This window comes from Scardinius erythrophthalmus, assembly GCF_964197995.2.
Source record: "Scardinius erythrophthalmus genome assembly, chromosome: 5".
In the NCBI taxonomy this organism is placed as follows: Eukaryota; Metazoa; Chordata; class Actinopteri; order Cypriniformes; family Leuciscidae; genus Scardinius; species Scardinius erythrophthalmus.
This window is the reverse complement of record NC_138225.1, coordinates 53,282,700-53,299,345: the sequence shown is the minus strand read 5'-3', so window position 1 is coordinate 53,299,345 and position 16,646 is coordinate 53,282,700. Positions and strand designations below refer to the sequence as shown.

The window sequence follows — 16,646 nt, the reverse complement described above, 5'->3', positions numbered from 1 at the left end:
ACATAAATAACATTAAAAGCTGGATTTTCACCACAGGGGGACTTTAAGACTCTTTCAGAACACAACTATTAGAAATAAATAAATAAATGAAGCAGAAAAACGTAGTCATAATTCACAATCAACATTATGTATAGCAGTATTATGCGGTATAGTGTATAAGTAATGTTGTCTAGAGTATTTTAATAGCCATTAAGAGAGCAGGGGTTGTAATAATATTGCGGTAATTAAATACAACTTTTTCTGTGTACTGTTGAGAAATAGAAATACACTGGCATGCAAATTAGCTCCAAGTTCTCAGCCAAAGGGAACAATGACCACAATAATGGTGACTTCAAACAAAGCACCCACTATTATCCCACAATTTTTTGTTTTTGTTTTTGTTTTTGTTTTTGCTGCAGTAATTTGTTGGTTACAATCTAAAATGACATAGCATACAGTATTTTATTGTAAGAAATTGCTGTTAAATCCTGGTATTTTTTAATGGTGCATGTTTAAAAAAAATAAAAAATGCACCGAGGTCCAGAAGTCTCACAGCTTATTGAAACTGTGGGATGTAAAATTGAATTGAATCCTGCAAATAAACAGAAAAAGAAAAAGAATTTTGAAGTACTGAAACAGATTTTGACAAAAATCTCTCTCTCTCTCTCTCTCTCTCTCTCTCTCTCTCTCTCTCTCTCTCTCTCTCTCTCTCTCTCTCTCTCTCTCTCTCTCTCTCTCTCTCTCTCTCTCTCTCTCTCATATAACTACATGTAAACCATAATATTCATAATAAATGTAAATATCAGGTTATGATGTATACATATTTGGCTTGTTTTAACAACTACAGCATAATGAAACAGTTGAAGACATGAAGCTGTGCTTTTATATGGAAGATGCAGAAATAACATATTATGGAGATAATTGGCAGGAGATTATGTTTGCGTTTCATTATCAGCATCTTCCTGTTGTCTCTAAATATCCTCTGCTGGAAATGCTGAACCCTGATGCTCTCTGTGTAAGAATGATGCTATTAATGTTTTCACAGTTGGATCTCAACACTTGTTGTACACAAGAAGCTCATTGTTGGTGAAATATATTATACAAATCATGGGGGCTAATTTAATTTACAATGAGTAGAGATATTATATCTATTTAAAGTTGTTAATTGAAACTACTTACATGGCTGTTTTGTGTAATAGCAGTTTGCTTGTCTTTATTCGATAACACTTTATTTTAAGGTGTCATTGTTACAGTGTAATTATACAGTTAAGTACAGAGTAATATTAATTAACTGCATGTTACTCTAGGGTTAGGGTAGGATTAGGATTTGGTTGAGGGTTAGTTGCATGTAATTATGCACAATTTATAGTTATTGTAAGATATGTAACAAGAACACTTGTTAAAGTGTTAACAATGGAAACCTCCTATTAACATTTTGCGAGATCTTTGCTTTGAGGCATTTCATTTACTCAGATTCTCTCAGTGTATTCAACTCGTGTGTGTGTGTGTGTGTGTGTGTGTGTGTGTGTGTGTGTGTGTGTGTGTGTGTGTGTGTGTGTGTGTGTGTGTGTGTGTACTATATTATAGATATTATAGAGGAAAGGGAAAAGTGTGGTATTCAAGTTATGCATTAATCAGCATTGAAACTGCATATTTTATCTTTCCATTTTATCTGTGAGCTGTGGAATCTGGAGGGCCTTTTAGACGGATCACAGCATGTTCTAGCAAACCATTAAACCGGTGGGTCTCAGACTTTTCAGGCCAAGCATCACTAGTTTGACACTAATTATGTCTGCATTATATTATAAAGCATCTAATGAATGGCCATTTATTTTAAGTCATATAATGAAAACATTTCACAAAAATGTTGTTTGATAGGTTTTAACATATGCATGCATGTTTACTAGTAATATATTGAACAACACCGGTGGATATTCTGCTTGGAAAGCTGTGTAAAGTTGAGGAGAACTGACTTATGCCAGTCAGTCAAAAATAGCTAAAGTTATTCCTGAGAATCTGAGTAATAGGAGCATTAGTTATGGGTTAGGGTTAATTTGAGAACATTTTCCACTTGATTTGATCTTTTGTATCTAATTCAGTGAAAGTCTGACATTTTAAGTGTTAGTTCATCCAAAAAAAAAAAAATAATAATAATAATTGTGTCATAATATTCTCACCCTCATTTCGTTTCAAACCTGTATGATCTTCTGTGGATCTCCCAAGAAAATACATTTGGACTATCACTTAAAATGTCTAAAAGTGTCTAAATACTTTCTTTGGCTACCATACAGTATACTTTTTTTTTTTCATTCAGCAATGATGCATTAAAATGACACTAAATACATTTATAATGTTATAAACTATTTATAATATTATAAACTATTTCCATTTCCATTAAATGCTGTTCTTTTAACTTTAATCAAATAATCCTGCAATAAAAATGTATCAGTTTCCACAAAAATATTAAGCACACCATTTTTTTTTTTTTTATCATAAATGTTTCTTGAGCAGCAAATCATCATATTATTATGATTTGTGAAGGATCATGTGACACTGAAGACTGGAGTAATGATGCTGAAAATTCAGCTTTGATCACAGGAATAAATGACACTTTACTATATATTCACATAGACAACAGCTGATATAAATTGAAATATTATTTGACAGTAACTGTTTTTCACTGCATTTTTGATCAAATAAATGCAGCCTGGGTTAGCAGAAGAGACAAAAATGTTAAAAATCCGTACAGAACCAAACGTGTGTGTACATTCTCACTTTTGCAAATGGTTGGACATGATGAGTAATCAATATTTTTGGTATTTACAAATCTATCCACTACTTGATTTACTGAAGATTGTGACTTTAGCATTACATAACATCATCTGTCATAGATTAAAAATAATAATGCTAATAAATAAAAGAGCTTATTGGCTGTTAGTTAATCTTATGTACAACTGACACAAATATCTTATATTTTCTTTTGATTTGATCCTTGGAGTTCACAGCCCTGTGTCTTATCTCAGATGAAACACGGTGAACACCGCTCCTCTGATGTCTCTCGATCAGTCCCACACACACACACATAGGCTATCGTTGTTTATTGCTGCAGATTGTTCGGAGACAGTTCCAGGTTTGCAGACTTACAAACACTGGCGAGAGAGAGACCAGCGAGCGCAGATGATCTGTCATAAACAGGAAGCCGGATCATATTCATAATCATATTCATTCTAAATTCATATCCTGCTGCTGTGATCCTGCTGAAATGAAAGCCACCCAATGAAAGTCAAATGTTTGAGCGCTAGATAAGACACCGGCTGCGGGACAGTCCACCGCACGCCACACACAAGTAAATAATGGGAAAACTGCATGAAACAGTGCAGTAGAGAGTGACATTACAGGCCAAATAAACTGACACACTGATACATGTCAATGATGTCAAGAGTAGAAACTGGAACTTAACATTAAAAACGTTTATAATGGTACAAAAATATATATTTCAAGTAAATGCTGTTCTTTTGAACTTTATATTCAACAAGAATCCTGAAGAAAGCACAACTGTTTTCAACATAATTATAAATGTTTCTTGAGTATCAAATCATCATATTTGAATGATTTCTGAAGGATCATGTGACTCTGAAGACTGGAGTAATGATGCTGAAAAATGGTTTACCAGGAGTGTAAACTGGAAACAAATCAATTTGCTACGGTCTGGTTTGTGTTTGAGTTTAGCTTGAGTTGGTTCTGTTGTTGGCATTGGTTTCTATGGTGATTCATTGTTTGGTTACACCTGTTTCTTGTTTCCTTTTTCATTGATTATTCTTTGTGTTTATAGTCCTGTGTTTGTTACATTCTTTGTCTGATCGCGTTGGTTGTTCAGTTCATGTGTTTTGATCCCTGATTCTCCTGAGAAACCTTGGGCTACGTGCGGTCTGAACTAAATGTGGCCCAAATCCATTGTTTTTGTCATGACATTGTGAACTGAACTAACCACATTTTACAAAAAAAAAAAAAAAATTGAATGGGAAAACAGGCATTCTCTTATAATTGTATTTTACTTATTTTTTTCTTGCTGTATTGTTTATAATTAATTGATTGAGGAATACTAAGAAGGTTGATATAACTTTAAATGAATGAGGAAGAGGGTAGTGAATGACGTCCCGGGTCACTAAAGACCCGAGGTATGCATTTAAGGGTTAAACAGAAACAAAATAATAAACTGGAGTTTAATTCCAGTGCCTTTTAAGCATCACAGCATGAACGTTTCCAGCACTATATGAGGATGAGTAACTCACCACTGAATTTAAATAAACGGAGAGTTGCTTAATAAACGATGTCTGGCGTATCTTGAGGTCCTGCCGTGACCACAGCCAGGCCGAGCGTTATCAGACGCTTCTCTCCGTGTCGAGCGAGATGGAGAACGGGCCGATAGAAGACTCTTGTCTTTCCACACACACACACACACACTGAGTCAGTGAGAGTCCGGGCCCGACGCCAGCCCAATCTCGGCCCACAACCAGCTTTTGATTAAACCACAAGGTCATCAGCTCCGAATCCCTGCCCTCCTCTCCTCTCTCACGGGTGGCTTGAGAAATATATGTTTTGCTCACGACTTAATAAAAGCTAGCCAAGCCTCTCTTGTATTCATCTGCTATAAATATTCCTCGTTTGCACTCTCTCTCTCTCTCTCTGTCTCTCTCCCACACACACAGACAACTAATAGAGGACAAAATGGCTCTGTCATTTCATAGTGTTCAGAGTTTATCAGCCCTGTTTTCTCTCTCTCTCTCTACTCTACTCTTGTCCATATGTCTCCGTGGGAGTGTAACATGATAAATCTTCTCAAGGTCCATAGGCGGAATTGCTTCCCTCGGAATTGTGTAACACCGGGAAATATTCATCCGAACAACAATATCTCTTTTCCAGTGCCCACGCGTTGAACCTTGAAATCAGAAAATTGCCCTTTCGCGAGAAGCATTCTAATGAAAGCATCGATTAATCACCAGAGTTCAGATATTAAAAAGACAAAGAGCCTCGATGATCAGAATCATTGTGCTCGAATCTTTTATTTTCGCCATCAGGCCGTGAGAAAGAGAAGGCACAGTGCCAGTGTTGTTTGGGCGTGCAAATAATACCACGTGTCAGCAGAAACCACACAATAGGCAAACGCTCATGCTTCATTCCGAATGTTAAATATAAGGACATCAGGAGGCCTTTGTAATGGAAATGAAGACTTGAAATAAATGAATCGTATGCTCTTGATCAAAGTGTTGCTAAATTGTATACAACTATGTCTCTGACAGCACTGAATCCCTCATGCATGTAGTATGCAATGCTTGATATACAGTGGTGACTGCAGGAAAGGAAAATAAGTCACAGTATTCAGTTAAAAAAGCCAAAAAGCTTCAGATCAATGTTTTTTTATTTGTTTGATTCATGCTTACTCATATTGAACCCATCTAATCATATAACGTTATAGGGAATATGTGGTTATATTGTACAGTAGCATAAATCTAGCACATAGAGTAAAAGAGTAGTGCTGAACCCAAACAAAATAGGTTTAGAATAGCCTTTGTTTCACAGAGAAATACATATAAAGGTTTGGAATGGCATGACACATATTCTGGGGGGTGTAACGAATATTCAGGTTACTGTAATCAATGTAACCAATTATAACCAAGGTTTTTTTTTTGTCCATTTCATGCAATCTGCCTTCATTTAGCGAATTTAGAATTTTGGGTGAACCATCCCTTGAAAGTTACTAATGTTTTGTTCACACTGTAAAATGTGAGATCAAAATGGACATTCAAACTTTGCAGTGAAGAAACTTTGCTTCATAATGCAGTCGACACTTTTTCATTCGGATATAACCTGCATTATTTGAGCAGACTAGAGTGAAAGGAGGTGACCAGAAACACCAAAGATTTTTCAACTCGGGCGTCAGACGCGAATTCGTCTTTACATTGACTTAACATGGAAATCACTCGCTCCAGACACTCAATTCCCATTCGGTGTGAACGCAGCATTAGAAGTCCTTCAAAGAGAGTCACTTGAAACCCTTTCCAACTTTGTTTAAAAAAGAATTCAATGAAGTCAAGTTGCTCTCAAATACACAAAAATGTACATTTAGCAGACGCGACTTACAAATTAGGACTAAATTAAGCGAGTCATCGTGAAGAGGCAAAACCAATGCAAGAAGTGCTCAGAATACAAAGTGCAGGCATTGCTCAAAGTAGCATAAGCCAGACAAGGGAGGATTAAGGGAAAAGGAAGGATTTTTTTTTTTTAAGAGGTTAAGTGCTCACGGAAGAGATGGGTTTTCAGCTGTCTTTCTTCATTCTGCATCCCGGATGAGGGTGGGGAGAGCATTCCACCAGCATGAAACTGTGAATGAGAATGTTCTGGAGAGTGATGTTGTGGCTCTCTGTGATGGAACCACGAGACGTCGCTCGTTGACCGATCGTAGGCTTCTGGTAGGGATGTAGACTCGTAGGAGTGAGTGAAAGTAGGAGGAAGCTGAGCTTTTGATAGATCTGAAAGCAAGCGTCAATGCCTTGAACTTGATGCGAGCAGCGAGAGGTAGCCAGTGCAGAGAGATGAACAGAGGAGTGACGTGTGCCCTCTTGGGCTCGTTGAAGACAAGACGAGCTGCAGCATTCTGGATCATTTGTAGAGGTTTAGTTGCACATGCTGGAAGTCCAGCCAGAAGAGCATTGCAGTAGATATGACCAGGGCCTGGACAAGAAGTTGTGTTGCATGCTCAGTTAGGAAAGGCCTGATCTTCCTGATGTTGTGCAGTGCAAACCTGCATGATCGGGCTGTCTTTGTAATTTGGTCTGTGAAGGTCAGCTGCTCATCAAATTTTACTCCAAGATTTCTGACCGACCTTGATGGGATGATTGATGCTGAATCCAGCTGGATAGTGAAGTCGTGTTGTAGAGCTGGACGAGAAGCTCAGTCTTTGCCAGGTTGAGCTGCAGGTGATGTTCCTTCATCCATGCCGAGATGTCCGCCAGACAGCTTGAGACCCGTGCAGCTACTGTGGGATCATCTGGTTGAAATGAGAGGAAGAGCTGTGTGTCATCAGCATAGCAATGGTAAGAGGAACCATGAGCCTGTATGATGTGTCCTAGTGATGTGGTGTAGATGGAGAAGAGGAGGGGTCCAAGCACTGAACCCTGAGGAACCCCTGTGGTCAGTTGATCTGCTCTGGATACCTCGCCTCTCCATGCGACCTTGAAGGACCTTGAACAAACTCGCTTCAGATATAACCTTCGAAGGACAACCATTTATAGGCAATCTTCCTGCAAAATAGTTGAAATCATCACTGAGAGGCGTTTGATTGAAAGCTCTAAATCAGAGTAATTGGCACATCATCTGGAGGACCAGCACTTACTGCCACAGAAGTGTTTTAGTGCATTTGAACCTTCATTTGAAAAGATGGAAAGGCTCATTTTCTGCCATGTATAGCAGAAGGGCTGCTTCCTCGCTGATTTGATGGTACAGGTATCTGTCATATGCATATGCGCTCATAGAAAATGAATTATTAAGCACTTGGCTATTAAACTAATTGCTTCTGTAATGTCTGCGTGTGCAGATTCACTCTCACTGCCAGACATTTGTCCTTTTCATTTATTTATTTCTCTTTTTGTTCTGCTTTGCCTCTGTCTCTTTTTAATTCATCTGTAAAAAAAAAAAAAAAAAAAATAATAATAATAATATATTGAGTTTTGAACTTTGAAGTGCAATTTTTTTTTTGAGAACATTTTGTAACACTTTATTTTACAATGTCCTTATTATATATATGTACTTACTATGGTAATAACAGTAAATTATGCATAATAACAAGCAACTAACTCCAAACAAAACCCTAATCCTAATTATATAGTATGTACATGTTGTTAATTAATATTACTCAGTATAATTTCACTGTTAAAAAGTGCACCTTAAAATAGTGTAACTGAAAATGTTATATTAATAGTTTTTATTTTCATCATATTCAGGGGTGTGAAGTAACTAATTACAAATATTCAGGTTACTGTAATCAATGTAACCAACATTTATAACCAGTGTTTGTTTGTTTTTGTTTTGTTGATCCATTTCATGTAATCTGCCTTCATTTAGCGAGTGTACTTCAAGTTCAAGTTCAAGATTTTTGTTCAAGTCAGTTGTGGACGCTGCCGACAGAGCAGCTTATTTGCCGAGATCGCTGGTGAAAATATTTCTGTATTTAATGCAAATTTTTCATTGCAAATGAAATTATCAGCATAACAATTTGAGCTGTGTAGAAGGATGATGCCCGCCTTTTAGAACAATTTACATTCATGTTGAAATTGTAACATATTCAATAGAATGGAATTACTATGTTGTTAGCTCACTATCTTTGCCTATTTCAGTGCATTAACTGTTTGATTATATTAGTCATTCTTATTTCTTTATCACAAAACACTAAAACTGGCACCATTTTGGAGAGACATTGCCAATCTCTCTCTTTTTAACCCATCTCTGGTGTGTGATGCTGAGTTTTCGGAAGAGTTTTGTATTCTTTACACTGTGCTGACCATTGATATTTCTGTGCAACAATGGCTCACTCAGTAGGGATGCTCTGATCGATCGTCCGCAGATCGCTATCGCACGATAATCACAATCTATGGCTGCATCCAGAAGCTTAGTTAGCTGACTTGTTGCCCTATCAAGCAATGACTTTTGCAGGCAGAGTTTGTGCACGAAGGCACTTCACGAAATGACTTCTGAGGCAGCGTAACGCTTTAAAGATCTACAGCAAAATAGAGCGAGCTTTGATGAGAACTAAGCGAATATTTAAATACTACAAAATTTCTTGCTAGAAATGACATTAAAAGTGTAAACATTGTTTAAACATTTATATTCACACACAAACTGATCACCAACCGCCACTTTCAGATGACATCTTTATTTTTTAGCCCAACTGTCACAGAGTGGAAAGCACAGGATTGTGGGATATCAAAGGCAGGATACATCTATGTTGTCTTCAAAATCTCAGGAGACGGGAAGTGAAGCTAACTGTTACACAAGACAAGACGTTGAGATCCAAATGCAGCTTTATTAGGGTTAATCCAGACACGTAATCCAAGAAACAGGCAATGGTCGAAACACAGGTAAGCAGTCCAAACGAACAAACAAACAAACCAGGAAACACAGGCAGGGGTCAGAGGCAGGGGATCCAGGAACCGGGAAACGGGAAACCATGAAGAACCGTTCAGGAGTGCAGTGTAACAACATACAAAACTTCGCCGAGAGTGAATGAGTGAATAGGGTACAAATAGGCTAGGGAGACTAACAGGGTGACGAGACACAGGTGAATGCAATCAGTGAAGATGAGTCCAGGCAGTGAATTATGGGAAATGTAGTGCGTGGCTGAACGTGACACTAACACTGGATTTGTACGTGCCTTGATGCCTTTCTTCCTTGGAATGAGCATTTTTAAACTTCCGGACACAGCCTCAGCTTGACAAAAATTTGGCAGATCTCACGAACCAATCGCAATTTGATGACGTAAAACTGTTCAAAGTTGCCACTGAAGTGCATGTAAATAGTATGCCGATGAGGATTTTGTGCCACGTTCTGCTTTGTAACTTTGCAAAACACTCGTAAACCATAGTATATTGCACATCTTTATGTAGAGCAGGCTGTCTCGATTCAAACGAGCCCAAACGCATGCGGAGATCTTGAGAAAATCCTCGACTGACTTCCGGGATCCGATTGTGTCGCGATCATGACACAGTGTTTTCAACGTAATTTGGAAGTCCAACCAATAGAAACTGGATCTCAGGTGTGGTGTGTGGGGTGATGTGTGGAGACCAATCGGATAGTGTTTGATAGTCTGTATATAGGCTATAAAATCCTGATCCTTATATTGCTCTGTTCACAACCGATTTTAAATCTACTTTTTTATATATATATATATATATAATGGTGATGTGTCTATACTGAAAATACTTAAAGGGTAACTCTCGCCAGAATGCAACCTAGGGTCTTTTTGTGAATCTACCCGAGGCAAACTTTCGTTTAAAAGCATAATTAGAATGGAAACGCCACTTTTAAGTTTGACCGTATTAAAATGCCATTTGAATGGGAGTGCTTGGGGCACGACTATGATAGCATCAAAAATCACTATTTTTAACACTAAGAAGGCTCGACACGACATGAAACTTTGCTGGAAGTCTCACCAGAGGCTCTACACATGAACTCCAGCATTGAGAACATTGTTTGTGTACACAGAGTTTACTAAAAAGAGAGATTTTGAACAACTACTGTAGGATTGTCCTGACAGTCAAAAATAGTCGATCTCTACAGGCAATTTGACTGAAAACGAAAATACGGTCAAACTTAAAAGTGGCGTTTCCATTCTAATTATGCTTTTAAACTAAAGTTTGCCTCGGGTAGATTAACAAAAAGACACTAGGTTGCATTCTGGCGAGAGTTACCCATTAAAATAGTTTTCCCCTGTTGTTTTGGACGTAGATGCACTTTATCACTGATATGTTATGTATTTTTTAAAGTTGGCCATCAAACTTTAAACTGTTGGGGGATATGAATATTCTTAATATCTAATTTTGTTTAAATGTAACTACTTCAAAAGTACATTCCCATAATGTTGGCAAAATGATACAATGAAACACTGAATGCCACGACTGATTCTGGTATTCCTGAGACCTGTGTAATACATTGCAATAGATTATGTCTGTTGGTCATTGCTGTATGTTAGTTACGGTTACGGTTACGGTTGGCAGCCGTTGCCCAGTTCATCCCCTTCACTCACTGTGTTTGTGCCAGTGAAATAGATGTGCCTAAATGTGCTTGTTTTCTGAAAAATGAGCCGTGAAATGGGAGCCTTGAAATGGGATGAATATCACCATCATGGTAGGAGTACAGATGGGTGCATATTATTTCTAATATTCACAGCTCCAGCTCATGAAATATGAATGTCTGTCTGTGCGGTTTGTAAGATGACTTTTCTCATTGTTTCGTTTCCCCTCCAGCCAGAGCTGATATTAAAATTATCCTTCATATTCAACTGGAAGTATTGTATCTTATCTGATTGATTTTCAGATTTGACCTTTATTTTAATTTGAAGAGTATATGTTTGGAATGTTGATTAAAGAGTATGTTTTAATTTATCAATTTTAAGGTTGATATTTGTGTTTGTTTTATGAATCATGAGTTTATAAACTCAAGGCTACTTCAGAAAGTATCCTGATTCCACAAAAATGAAGCAGAAAAGAAAGCAATGAGTTTAATTAATTTGCGATTAGACATGACCTTGACAAAATATTTCTGTAATCTTTCAAAAAGCAATATTTCAAAATAATTAATAAAAACAACTCACAGGAAGTATTTTCACATTATGTATTAAATTAGAATCTCCCAAAAATAATTGTCATCATTTACTCATTCTCATTTGGAAGCTTGTATCTGCCATGGGGGGGAAATAAAAACTCGAAAATGATAAATGATACAATGATTGCAAGAATTAAATAGATCATGAAAAAAATTAAAAAAAACGGGCCATATTCACAAACAATCTTAAGGCCAAAAGTTCCTCCTAATGCACACACAAAAATTAGGGGTGTCACTCTCCACAAAGCATTTTAACACTAAAATAGCATTAAAAAGTAAATATATTGTAATATTTCAATGACATTGGAATATTGGTATATTAACAAATTGTATCGCAAAGGTGTTTCCTTAGTTTGTAGTTCAGATAGTCTTATCTTCGGTGGTTCTGTATTTTACATCACTACACGTGTACAGTCTTTTTGAAATTTGGTTTAAATATATTCATTAATTTGTTTAATTGATTAGGAGAAACTGAATAAAATTATCCAGGTTTAATACTTTACGTTGTACATAATGCATAATGCATGTTATAGGCTTCACAATACTTGATAATGTTCTACACACACACACACACACACACACACACACACACACACACACACACACACACACACACACACACACACACAATAGGTTGCAAATGCCTTTTTTTAATTTTATTATTGTTATTACTTTTAATTTTGTGTAGGAAACAAGCTTCTTTGCTCTCATTTCACTCTAAACCTGTATAATTGTTTGTCAATTTTGTTTACATGACTCAATAAAGCTTCATTTAATGTTAAAACTATTCTATTTTAGAAACAACACGCAAACACAAAGTGTGGCAATGATACTCTCAGGTGCTGTTTATGTGCTTTATTTAATGTTAAAAGCGTGTCATGTGACTCTGAATATCATTTAGTAACAAACAAGTGTATTCTTTGACTAAAATTGTTTAAATAATTCAGAAGCCTATGTATTTTTAATAATGTTTAAATAGTGTAATATTTGTGAATTTGATTATGTAGCTACTTATACATTTTCTTGCGATTGCCGTCAAGATTACTCTCTGGTGCCGTGAGACTCCGCCCACACGCTGTTCTGATTGGCTGTGGGTTTTGATTGATTAGTACGCATCTCGCAGTCGCATCGCGTCTAGTGTGGACAGACAAATTATTTGTCGCTGGAATCTTATCGCATCGCGTCTGGTTAGGATACAGTGTAATTGTCATAAAAATGAACAAACATGGTCCTAAAAAAAACCTTTTGATTTCGGTTGGAAGGTGACCATTTTTCAGTGAGATTGATGTTACAATCCCCATAGAGTCCCGAGGTATCCGTATCATTCCCGTATCCTCAGCTCATAGCATCACCTTTGGAGAGCTGAGTATTTCTGTGATGCCTTTCAAGATAAGAGTGATCTGATAGTGAAGGTGTCGGAGACTGAACCAGCTCCCACATGTCACCGTTCCCAGCACAAACTGTACTTTAAAAACCTTTTGTCTGGAGCCAATGCACGTGTGTTGAGGGATAAATGAAGATAATCCGTCACTGTGTTGTGCTCTCTGCAGGGGAATGCAGCTGTCTGGAAGGTTATGCTCCTGACCCCGAGCATCAGCATCTCTGCGTTCGCACTGATTGGGGCCGCAATGAAGGGTGAGCGCTCAAACCACTCTGTCAACGCCTCACAAACAGGGCCAACTAAAGCCAGGACAGCAGGGACATGAGGAGGGGGAAGAGAAAGACTGCAACACAGAGAGATACGATTCATCACCTCACCTCATGCCAAGTGCAGTAACTCCTCTTCCTGACTCTCGTGGCGCATGTTAATGAACTCGCTCAAGCAAACAGCTGCTCTAATAAAACCTCGGCAGAACTTTCCTCCAAGACTGAGATTTCCAAAACATGGGGCAGCATCACACTTCAACATGACAACATGGGAAGATAAAGCTAAACCTCAGTACAATCACATGCACATTTCAGGGGGATTTATTAGCATCGCTATTGCAACAGGTGAAAAATCCCAAAGACTTGCATTGAAGGAAAGACTAGAATATTACAGAGACGTCCCATTTTGCATACTCCTATGATGTTTTTTTTTTAGCACAGAATTACTAAACAAAGCAAATTAGCGTGAGAGCACAATTCTAAAACAGCGCCGATGGGAGTGCAAAGTTATGTGCGTTATCTACTGAAGACAAACAAATTCAAGACATTTCCATAATGACCGACACAATCTACCAGGTAGAGTCTGGGCTTTTTTTGGTGGTAAATAATGGCACAAACACCAATGCATTGACAAACGCAAACCCTAGTAAATCACCTTGCGTGATTCATTTAAAGTCTCTCCTCCCATAAATTTTGTGCCTGAAAAGGAAACTCACGCAAATGCATATGCAATAAGATCAGCTGCAAAAATAACTGTGCCCACGCCTTTTCAGCGCTAATGTTTCACTGTGTGTCTTTAGTAAATCCTGACAGTAGTTTTTTAACTCCAAAATAGGGTTTTGCAAGCTGTTAGTAAATCCACATGGAAAAAGTGCACTTTAAATATCTGAATGATGCACTTAATTAACGGAAAAAACGAAGTGTGGATTGTTGGACACTTCATGCGCTCAACTATCACAGCTTTAATTATCTAGCGGAAGGGGAGCATCAGTGAATGACAAAATAACCTTATAAAATTCATACACTGCATGGATGAGTGCATAAGTACATTGTGTATAAGTGCATAATTAGGGATGCAACATGAATGTCTTAATAACTGTTTACAGTCAAACATTACAGTTATCATCATATTAGCACAATTTGTGGCCCTTCAGAAAATGTAAAACCCTAGTTCAGAGGGATCCAGTCTGCTTTTGGAGAGCCAAGGTCATAATCCTGATTAGTTGGTCCAGATGTGTTTAAATTAGACTTGGAGCTAAACTAGAATCTTGGAGCTTCGGGAGCAGGATTGGACACCCCTGCCATACTTAATTATTATTGCTATTTATGCTTTACATTTGGGATGCACGATATATCGGCCACCATATCGGTATCGGCCGATAAATGTTCATTTTTAATGTTATCAGTATCAGCCCAATCAAAAATTTGCCCGATATATTAACGCCGATAAATTATTTCCTTCAGCTGAGACACTTCAGATGTGCACTGTTCAACATGATGGATTTTATTTGCTTGAAATATGATTGGAATCACTTAAAAAAAAGGAAAATATAGTCAAGTGCAACATGCAGCGCAAGTCTGTCATAAAGGCTACATAACATTATGAGAACATTATAATTTTGTGTTTGGGACATGGCTTTTAATGGTGAGACTTTTGTTTTTGTAGTCAGGCTCTCAAAAATTATATAAAAACTTAGATTTAGATTTATCGGCTTACATATCGGTTAATGACAGTCAAATACAAAGAATTATCGGTTATCGGTATCAGTAAAAATTTTCATATCGGTGCATCCCTACTTTTCATATTTTTCAGATAAATCTTGTATTGCATTTTAAGTATTTGTGTGTGTGTGTGTGTGTGTGTGTGTGTGTGTGTGTGTGTGTGTGTGTGTGTGTGTTCCACCCACAGTCCATGGCCGTACTCAAACTTGGAGAGAGGCTATGACCTGGTCACAGGGGAACAGGCTCCAGAGAAGATTTTCAGGTAAGCACGACAGCCAAACCAGATCTGTCCTCTGAAGAAAGGTCCCATGCTGAACATGACAGTCCCTGGGGCGTCCCGGCCCGGGCAGGGCATCACCCCTCCTCACACTGAACACAGGACTTCACACAGCGCCTGCGGGCTTCACTGTGGCTTTCCTGATAGGATTTGCCCTAGGCATGTTCCACCTGAAAGAGGAGTGAGTTTTGCTGGAGCTCTGGGCCTCTATAGCAGGGTCACCCTGGAGGTTCACGGCTCTCAGTATTTATTTTTCATGTGTTTGAGAGAATGGTGGCGATAGAAAGGAAACGAGGACGGGTCACAATCCGCAGCACGTCACTTTAGATTTCTCAGTGTTTCTGTCCTGCGGGCTTGAGAGTCTGAAAAGCTTCTGCCCATAAAAGATCTGATGTAACTCGTCACATGCATCGCGGCGAGCTTGACTGCCATCCGAATGATGCGTGTTGATTTCAGTGGAAATATGTGGCGGTCTATATTTCTGTAAAACCTGAAATGCTTTGCTCCTGGTTTATTTTGTTGCCCTTTTCTGGAGACACATCCACAGGAGGCACTATAAGTGGTATCATTATTTTGTGCAAATTTGGATTGCAGATGCAGATTTATTACAAAAAAAAGGTACATTTTTGCAAAATGCTATTTCATGGAAGTTTCATAGTGAAAAGGTTAAAAGATTAATGCTGTATTGAGTTTGAAAATAAAGCACCACCTTCACTAAACCCGTCCCTAAACCTAAGGCATAGTGTTAACAAAAGCAAACGGGAGATTAAAACACATTTGATAAAGCTACCATGCCAAGTTAAAGGAACACGCCGACTTTTTTGGGACTTTAGCTTATTCACCATATCCCCTAGAGTTAGATAAGTCCATACACACCCTTTACATCTCCGTGCGTGCCGTAACTCTGTCTGACGCACCCACCGCTAGCCTAGCTTAGCACAAAGACTGGAGGTAAATGGCTCCAGCTAGCATACTGCTCCCCATAAGCCCAATGCTGTATCAGGTGAGCTTCAGAGCAAGTTTACTACAGCAGAAAAGACAGACATATGGAGTTGCTTATGTGATGCACACATTAAAATGTATTCGTTTACAAATCATGCACTATGGTAAAAGTGTGTTGAGATCATAACATAGCGTTGTGCAAGAAACAGTGGAAAAATAAGTCTTTATTAATCAATAATCTCTCTCTATAATCCTCATTTGTGTGAAAACAAAAGAATGAGGTGTTTTTCAGCCACTAGTGTTCATTTCAGCTGGAAACTGCACTGATATGAATGACATGAAATATGCATGAAATGTATGCCGTCACATATTTCCAGTTATTTACACGTAAGAAGAGATGCGTCCCAAAAGATGGGAAAGATGCATAGTTTAGTTGTTTATGGTTTCTGAGCAATTGTGATCCAAAATAAGGTTATTTGAAATACAACCTATTATTTCCCTAATTACCTAATACCAGAAAATAGTGATTTCAGCCATTTTGTCTGAAACAAATGTGTGCTTTATGCTGGTCAATTGCATAATCTCACTTTACTTCCCACTATTAAACTGCCTCTTAATTAAACACAAAAATAAATTCAATTATTTTCAGGCTAGAAGCCTGAGCTTTTCTCTTTAGGTCTAAATGCGAAGGTGAAAATAAATG

General features: G+C 37.9%; 1 protein-coding gene across 1 annotated transcript in view; it reads left to right on the top strand.

Moving 5' to 3' along the window:
* The window catches only part of astn2 (astrotactin 2), a 455,595-nt gene that overhangs the window by 243,494 nt on the left and 195,455 nt on the right, over window positions 1-16,646 (top strand). Inside the window, exons 8-9 of the mRNA XM_081365202.1 lie at window positions 12,906-12,990; window positions 14,912-14,986. Coding sequence (XP_081221328.1) covers window positions 12,906-12,990; window positions 14,912-14,986 — 160 coding nt within the window. The remainder of the gene's footprint in view (window positions 1-12,905; window positions 12,991-14,911; window positions 14,987-16,646) is intronic.